We start from the raw sequence: 9131 nt of genomic DNA, 5'->3' as shown, positions 1-9131 counted from the left end.
AAACCTTTCCCCCCCCCCCAAAAAAAAAGCAAAGTATAAAAATAAAGCAGAAATGTTTCTATAAAATACACCTAAGGGTATTCTCTAAGGTAATAAACAGTATTATAGACTATAGTGAATTACATCAGAACCTGGAAAGGTCTCTTACATAGCTTAGTGGTTATGAGCTTGGATCTGGAATCAGAGTCGTAGATTGAAATCCAGGTCCTGGACCTTAGGCAAGTTCCTTAACCTTGCTAAGCCTCCATCTGTAAAATGGGAATATTAATAGTACCTGCCTCATGGTAAAACTGGAATTACATAAAGTGCTGTGTACAATTAGCTCAGTGGTGAATGTCTTGTAACTAGAGCAAACAGGTGCACAAATACCAGTGCTCCTTCAGCCTCTGTCCATGGCAGACATGCCTAATGGATCACAACTCTCCTTCCCATTAAAACCAACCTAGACATGCTACTAATCGATGGAAACTGGTATGCGAGTTTATTTCACTCCCTAACCTAAATCATTCCGATTAGGGTAGTAGTGTGGATCCAACCAAAGTTAGGATATTTTTTGGTTCAATTTTAGTCAAAATGTATTCGATTAAGACTTGAATGATTATGAACTCAAACTACTTAAATTACTACTCACTAAAATGTCAAAACTCTGGTTTTAATGCCTGAATTTATTTTTACTGCACATAAACTAATCAGATCACAGAGATCTGACTGAGTTTTCGCTAACTTTCTAAAATGAATGTACAGCACCTTATGCCCCTGATAAAAGAAAAAGCAGCAGTAAATGAGTAAGGAACAAAAAAGATTTTCTCTGAACATAACCTTTTCAGCAGCTCTCCTGTAAGCTCTTGTACGAAATCGGAGAAACACAGAGTCTCTAAGGAACTGCAAATAAGGGTCAAAACCAGGGGGCCGCAGTCCGGCACCCAAATTCGAAGGAAATGAGCTCTCCACCAGGGTACTAATAAGCTGGCAAAAGGCCCGAGTCAACGGGTATTCTTCACACCGGGATTCTATTTCATTTAGTTCAACCTTCCAAAGAAAAATAAAGATAAGCTGGTCACTATAAAATATAGAGCATTTTGTACGCATTAACTCACTGCCAGTGCTATAGCACATCAAAAGACACATAACAGTTATTACCGTTTTTCAACTGCAAGAAAAGATAAAAAAGTATTATATAAATCTATTACAAATGAGTCGTATGGAAGAATTTTTAATTCCCACATGTTATCCCAACCTTGAATTAAAAATAGAAATCTTCCATGTTTCTTTAAAAATGAGAGGGAGAAGAAATTAAAAGAATTAAATTCTCACTTCAAGTTGACCCAAGTAATTAAGCTGAGTTCAAACCAAGAACTTTCAATTTAGATGGCTGCCTTATAATGTACTTTCCACACTTTACAAATCACAAAAACTATTTTAATAGAGCAGAAAATTATTTTATAATCTTTTTTATCATTACGTGTATGAATGAATACAGCACTTAAATGAAAAAGAAAAGCTTACCTCAATGCCAATAGCTTGCCTCTGGCTTGGAACCCTGACAGTCTGCAGTATCTGAAAATAAGGGAAGTGGATATTAGGAGCGTTCTTCCCTCACCAATCAACAGTGGCTTTGCAGTTAATTTGTATACTTTAGCCACCACCCTCACACATCACACAATTTCCATCAGAAATGACAACTAGAGTGAGGCAGGTGTGGCATGGTCATTAAGCAGCTGTATCCTACATGGCCAACGGCAAGATTCGAGTTCTGATCCAGGAGGCCCAAAAATCACACCAGGCACAGGCTTTGTTTTCAAAACAAGGAGAAACAGAAAATGGACTGCAGCATGACAGCTCCCCATTGGGGGTGCTTTCTCATTTTTCCCTTCTCTCTCTGCCTCTCTCCTGTAAGCGCATGCATACTCGCACAAAATTAATTAAATTAAATGACAATTGTGGAATTTCTAAGGATCTTCATCAGCAATTCTGTCAGGTTCAAGTAGATTGTCTCAGGTTCAAAAAAAACTGGTTATTCTTTTTTTTTTTTGCCTTAAGGTTTTTGCCATAGGGTGTGCGCATTCGCCAGAGAGAAATAGTGAGAGGAAATGGTGAGAGGTAACCTGAGAAATCTTCCCGGGGCTGTGGGGGGAAGGTCATGCTGCAATCCCTTCTCCTCCATTCTCCTCCTAGGATTTTGAGTACGCACACACCCACACATCATATGATTTTCAAGGTCCCGGGTCTGGGACTCCAACCATGTTCATCCATGTGGGAATCCAACGCCATAACCACTACACCACTTGCTGGTTCCAGAAAACTGGTAATTTCTGAGATCACACAGTAGACGTTTTCTTCAGCAAATTTTTCAGATATTCCAGGAATAAATCTTAAAAAAGATTTATGTTCAAGATACGGGTCTATTTACAACCACCCCTACTGTTAGCACCAAAAAACCAGTAGTAAATTTATTAAGAGCAGGTTTCTTAAAGTGGGTAGATGGTCAAACTTCAGAAGTTCTGTACTGACCTTGCTATGGACCTACGTATTCTGTGGCCTAATTAATCATAGTTACTATCATACCTTACTCTCTTTCAAGCCAAGAATATTCCATTAGGTTCAATCCTCCTCCATTCTCCTCCTAGGATTTTGAGTACGCACACACCCACACATCATATGATTTTCAAGGTCCCGGGTCTGGGACTCCAACCATGTTCATCCATGTGGGAATCCAACGCCATAACCACTACACCACTTGCTGGTTCCAGAAAACTGGTAATTTCTGAGATCACACAGTAGACGTTTTCTTCAGCAAATTTTTCAGATATTCCAGGAATAAATCTTAAAAAAGATTTATGTTCAAGATACGGGTCTATTTACAACCACCCCTACTGTTAGCACCAAAAAACCAGTAGTAAATTTATTAAGAGCAGGTTTCTTAAAGTGGGTAGATGGTCAAACTTCAGAAGTTCTGTACTGACCTTGCTATGGACCTACGTATTCTGTGGCCTAATTAATCATAGTTACTATCATACCTTACTCTCTTTCAAGCCAAGAATATTCCATTAGGTTCAATCCCTTAAAACACAGTGACACGGCAAGGATAGAAATGTCTGAATCCAATCACATTTCTTATCAGATGAAAAGCAGCACTAAGCATGCAGGACACAGGTAAATGCTGGTACACTTATAAATAAAAAGTCAAGTTCAATAGCCAAAAATAATTCAACCTCTCAGCCAACGCCCAATCTATTCTTTTTTTTTTTTTTTAATGAAGTACCATTAATATCTTCAGGATACAAATGTTAGAAAATAATCTAGAGGGGCCAGCAGGCGGTGTGGTGGTTAAGGTGCTAGATGCCCACATGTCCGACCATGGTTCGAGTCTCAGACTAGGCGGCTTTCTTTCTCACTCTCTCTCTATCTCTCTCCAGTGGGCACACACGCCTATAGTAAATTTTAAAAAGAATAATAATAAAATAATAAATAAAACAAACTAAAAAAGAACATAATCTACAATGTCTTACTGCTTTAATAGCTGCTCCTATAAATGAGTTGAAATCACAGGCTCCCTTATGTTCTATTACCCCTAAAGCAAACATATATTGGGCGTAACCATTTTCCTAGAGTTTTTTCTATAAAGCACAACCTTCTTTTCCTTTTGCACTTTATCACATATAGAAAAATTACACTTGAAGAATTATAGTAGTACTTTTAGATATGAAATTCCAATAACTTGGGACCAGAAGCAGGCGTGGTGGTTAAGGAGTTGGACACTCCCACAGAACTGACCACAGTTCAAGTCCCAGACCTGGTGGCTTGCTTTCTCATTCTGTGTGTGTGTGTGTGTGTGTGTGTGTGTGTGTGTGTGGTCAAATTAAAATAAATGAATTAATAAATAAAATTAAATAAGTAAACCTTTTTAAAAAGTTTAATTTAAAAAATCCAGTAACTTTTTAAATATTAAAAAAAAAAAGGTAAAATTTCATTGAGGCTTTAAACATTCTATCACCCATACAATTCACCCGCCCAGGTCAGAAAAACTATATTTCCTCAGTGTGCGTAAGTCAAAAATTCCTACTACATTCCCACCTTTGCCCAAAAGTTTATGAGCCTGGCAGTATGCCTTCATTAACACCAATAAAGTGTTGTGGCTGCTGTTAATATTTCTGTTAACGATGGCACACAGTTGGATCTGCCCTTCGGTGTGAACAATAACCCTAGTGGCCATGTATAGCTACATAAAGACACTTCATTTTTCGGGAACCAGCAGTTAGCGTAATGGCTATGTCTCTGACCTCCCACGTAGTCAACCGCGGTTCATGTCCCGGACCCAGTGGCTTAAAACTCACGCCGGGCGCGTGTGCGTGCGTGCCCAAGATCCCGAGAGGAGAATGGAGGAGAAGGGATTGTGGCGCGACCATCCCCTCTGGGGGGTGATTTCTCGCTTTCTGTCGCTATGTCTCTCTCTGTGTCTGGCGAGCGCATGCGCCCTACAGTGAAAATCTCTCCAAAAAAAAAAAAAAAGACACTTCATTTTTCTGATATGGGGCAGGAAGAGCACAGAAGAATAAAAGAAAAAGAGACAATTTCCCACATTTAATGAATACAGATGACTTCTTTTTCTTTTTAATACATTTTTTTTTCAGAGAGGTTTTTGCAGGGCGGGTGTGCTCGCCAGACAGAGAGAGAGAGACAGAGAGACAGAAAGCAAGAAGTCACCCCCCAGAAGGGATAGCCACACCACAATCCCTTCTCCTTCCTTCTCCTCTTGGGATCTTGGGCACACACGCAAATGCACCCGGCGTGAGTTTTAAGCCACCAGGTCTGGGACACAAACCACGGTCAACTACATGGGAATCCAGTGACATAGCCATTATGCTAACTGCTGGTCACTGAATACAAATGACTTCTGTGGGCTTATCTCAGACTAGTCTCAAAGGCAGAGTTAAGTATTCTATCTATCTAGTAATACTTACAGACATTAAAAAAAAACAGGCATTGGGGACCAGCAGTCCAAGTCCCGAACCCAGTGGCTTAAACTAATGCCAGGCATGTGTGCGTGCATGCCCAAGATCCGGAGAGGAGTATGGAGGAGAAGGAGAAGGGATTGCGGCGTGGTCATCCCCCCTAGGGGGTGATTTCTCGCTTTCTATCTCTCTGTCTCTCTCTGTCTTTCTGGTGAGCGCACACGCCCTAGAGCAAAAACCTCTTAAAAAAAAAAAAAGGTAGAATTATATGAAGAACTTGTTTCTGAAAACATATGAAGCTGTCTACTAGTCAGCCCAAAAACCACAAGTCTATTAGTTTCTTTAGCCTCAGTTGTGATGCTCAGTCCCCAAACCATTACTTCCTACTTGGGAAGTCCATGGTATACTCATGTCTCAATCACATACTTTCACTGTGCGTATCAAGCCGCACTTTCCAAATTGGAATATAAGAATAAAGAAGTTCATGATACTACCTGAGTGTACTCTAATGACTGCCAGAGGGAAGCAGCAATTTCAGGAGATTTTCCAAAAGCTGCAAGTGTCTTCAGTAGCTCAGCTTTTAGAACAGGGGGAATACTGCACTGCAGAAGCCCCAGAATCACCACAACAGGGGTCCACTGAGGATGTTCACAGAGTGCCAAACGAGCATTTTCACTCTGAAGAAATGAACACAAAAAGAACGAGAGATATTTTACATTTTTCAGAGCCAAGAAAAACGACCAGCAGTTGCCTAAGCTGCTGGCACGTACACTGAATCCTCCCAGGTTGAATACGTAATAAAATAAAGCTGTCACTTATTCATAAAGTCTAACAGTGGATCAAATCAGATCACTAGTTCACATCACTGCAAAAGAATGAGGGAGAAAAATAAACAAGGGAGGAGAAATAACTTCGATTGCTTTTCAGCTCCAGCAATAGGAAACAACACAGAAATTAATGGTCTGCCAAAGTCACAAGTCTTGCCTAGGCAATTGAAATCCTTCCAAAACAATGTGATATATATTCTACTGTAACATAATGTATGAATAAATACCTTAATCTTTTCTTAGGCAAAAGGTAGAGATATGTTATCAAATACCACTCTGTTTTAACTCAATGAGAAAGAACTACCAATTTGGTATTTTGATGCTTAATAACATTAAGGGTTATTAGAAAAACCAGGAACTTGGAAGACATTACTGCTGCCCTTCAGAGAGAATGTCAGGCTGAGTAACTTAACTCTCTGGTGAACAATAAAAACAACTAAGATTTCTCTGCTGGGAAATCATGTAATGAAAACAATCCCTTTTACAAAGACTAATTTGGTAGTGGCTGGTAAGACAGTTTGGTATAGGAGAGGAAAAAAAATCAGTAATTAACTTTCCTAAGTAGAGATATTCTTTATGTATATACACACCAATACATGCATTTATCGCCTCACCTGGGTTAGGAAACCTTCTAGAAGGATGTGCATCTAACAAAAGTTCCCACTTGTCCCTCTATTTTCTTTCAGATTCAGACTGTTCTTTTTGTACTAAGAGTGTGTCAGCCTAGCCTGGTAGTGGTTAAACACTGTGTGAAGGCAACCAAATCCTCCATGGTTGACCATGGTTTAAATTCTGGCCCAAAAGGCATCAAAAACAAGCCAGGTGTGTGCAGGCCCAAAATCCTGACAGGATGGAGAAATGAGGAAAAAAAGAACTACACGTGACCATGCACAATTGTGGAGTGTTTTCTTTCTCTCTCCAGCAATTAAAAATTATTAATATTGGGCCCAGCAGATGGCGTAATGGTTATTGTCACTGGACTCCCATGTAGTCAACCGTGGTCCAAGTCCTGGACCCGGTGGCTTAAACTCACACCAAGCGTGTGTGCATGTGTGTCCAGGATCTGGAGAGGAGAATGGAGGAGAAGGGATTGTGGCCATCCCCCCGGGGGGGTGATTTCTCGCTTTCTGTCTCTCTGTCTCTCTCTGTCTCTCTGGCGAGTGCACGCACCCTACAGCAAAAACCTCTCCAAAAAAAAATTGGGACCAGCAGGTGGTGTGGTGGTTAAGGGTGCTGGACTCCCACACGGCCAAGTGCAGTTTGAGTCCCAGACCTGGCGGCTTGCTTTCTCACTCTCTCTTTCACTCTGTCCCTCTCTGGTCAAATTTAAATAAATAAATAAAGTTAAAATAATCAAAATAATTCTTAAAAAAGAAAAAAAATACACACTGGGCGCGTGTGCGTGCGTGCCCAAAATCCCAAGAGGGAAATGGAGGAGAAAGGACTGCAGGATAGCCATTCCCCCGAGGGGTGATTTCTCACTTTCTCTTTATGTCTCTCTGCTCTCTAGCAAGCATACGCTCTGTATAGCAAAATTCATCTCTAGAAAAAAATATACAGAGATTAATATTATGTCGATTCAGCAGGGCTACTGTAATATACACCCTGCCCTGTAGAGGACAAGGAAACAAAGAGCTTAAAAGACAGAATGCTAGTATAGACGCTAAATTTACTATTCATAAACTTGAGATACTAACATTTAAAGTAAGCATCCAAACATCTGGGCCCCCTGACATGCCGCTCACTGTGCTAGACTACACGTAAGATTCTGTGGTAGAGGGGTGACCTTACCCAAGTGATGATAGTAGACGTGAGCTGTAAAAAGGCGATCAACCCGTCTTGCTCCTTCTGGGTGATGCCACGTAAAGGAAGGTGACGGTACTGGACACTATCCGCACTCGGAAGATCTTTCCGGAGGTGTTCATGGTAAAGCATTAAGGAGTGAAAGAAATGTTCCCAGGAAACAGGACTGCCACCTGCCCCCTGAATATTTTCAACTGTAAAAACAATACAGAATTGTCTTTCCAAAAGGTCTAGTCATTATTTGGAAATAGAAATTAATTTAAAACAATAAACTCTGTTTGCCCTTGTCAGATGAGCTCATAAAGATTTACATAAATTCTTATTTGTTATGCTGAACTGTATTTCATAAAGGAGAATGGCAAAATCCCCCAACCCAGGAGGCTATTAACAAAGCAGCACTGTGTACAAGAACCAACAGTGTGCTTTTTTCCCTCTATTATTACAAAAATAACTTAAACCCCTGGTAGAACCTCGCCCAGATAACCAATATTCTCCCCTAGGCAGTGGGGTACCGAACTCCAGAGCGTAACAACAGACTTCAGCAACATCCAGGTTTCCTTACCGTGACTGCTACCATTGACTTTGAGCAGGCTGAAGCAATAATGGGCACACTGGGGCCCATTGGCCAAGCCCTGCAGCATTTTCAAGTAAGGAATATAAATAGTTGGAGGCAGCAGGTCACCCATTTGCCTAACAAATTTTGACAAAACAACCTGAAATAAAGAAAAAGTGTATATAAAGCATATCTTAACTTTAAGGCAACATGAACTTGCTATTAAAGACTACACATGTTGTAAAACTAATGAAGTAGTTTTGTTTATGCTAGAGAGGACAGACACTCACCAGAGAGAAAGAGACAGACAGAGCGAGATAGAGAGGAGAAAGCATCCACCACGGGGAGTGATCATGTCCCAAGCCCTTCTCCTCCATCTCTCCTTCCTTTTGGGATTTTGGGCACACAAGCATATGCACCTAACAAGTTTCTCAAGCTCACAGATCCCAACTGCGTGGCTGGCATGTAGAATCCAGCTGCCTTATCCACTAGAATACGGAGTGAGCCTAAAGAATTCCGATTTAACCCTCATAAAAGACAAAACAAACTCGTATTCTACTTACGAAAAACTATTTTATTTCAAGGTTGCCTTACAAAATTTAAAGCAATTATAGAATAATATCTTTATGAACATAAAGTCCATTTTCTCTAAAATACCTGAATGTCACAAAACAGACTACTCTTGGCCTAGTCTAGTGGGACAGTCAATACAAACTGAACTGTAGGCTCAAAGCCACATTGATGATGGTGGGTTAGATCTCCAGGCTGTCTTGAATGCTCGCATGCTCAAGAATATAACAAGCTGAAGGACTGGGGACAAGGCGATCCAGGAAGAACTACACGTGACCATGCACAATTGTGGAGTGTTTTCTTTCTCTCTCCAGCAATTAAAAATTATTAATATTGGGCCCAGCAGATGGCGTAATGGTTATTGTCACTGGACTCCCATGTAGTCAACCGTGGTCCAAGTCCTGGACCCGGTGGCTTAAACTCCCA

General features: G+C 40.6%; 1 protein-coding gene across 2 annotated transcripts in view; it reads right to left on the bottom strand.

Annotated features, from left to right (window-relative positions):
• The window catches only part of NUP205 (nucleoporin 205), a 168003-nt gene that overhangs the window by 57283 nt on the left and 101589 nt on the right, over window positions 1–9131 (bottom strand). For both annotated transcript variants that reach the window (XM_006145012.3, XM_027770489.1), the window contains 3 exons: window positions 5447–5629; window positions 1507–1557; window positions 820–1029 (listed from right to left, as the gene is read on the bottom strand). In XM_006145012.3, the coding sequence (XP_006145074.1) occupies window positions 820–1029; window positions 1507–1557; window positions 5447–5629 (444 nt within the window). The remainder of the gene's footprint in view (window positions 1–819; window positions 1030–1506; window positions 1558–5446; window positions 5630–9131) is intronic.

The sequence above is a fragment of the Tupaia chinensis genome, unplaced genomic scaffold (genome assembly GCF_000334495.1).
Source record: "Tupaia chinensis unplaced genomic scaffold, TupChi_1.0 Scaffold000140_1, whole genome shotgun sequence".
NCBI classification, from domain to species: domain Eukaryota; kingdom Metazoa; phylum Chordata; class Mammalia; order Scandentia; family Tupaiidae; genus Tupaia; species Tupaia belangeri.
The sequence above is the reverse complement of the archived record's forward strand: the minus strand, read 5'-3'. Positions and strand labels throughout refer to the sequence as shown.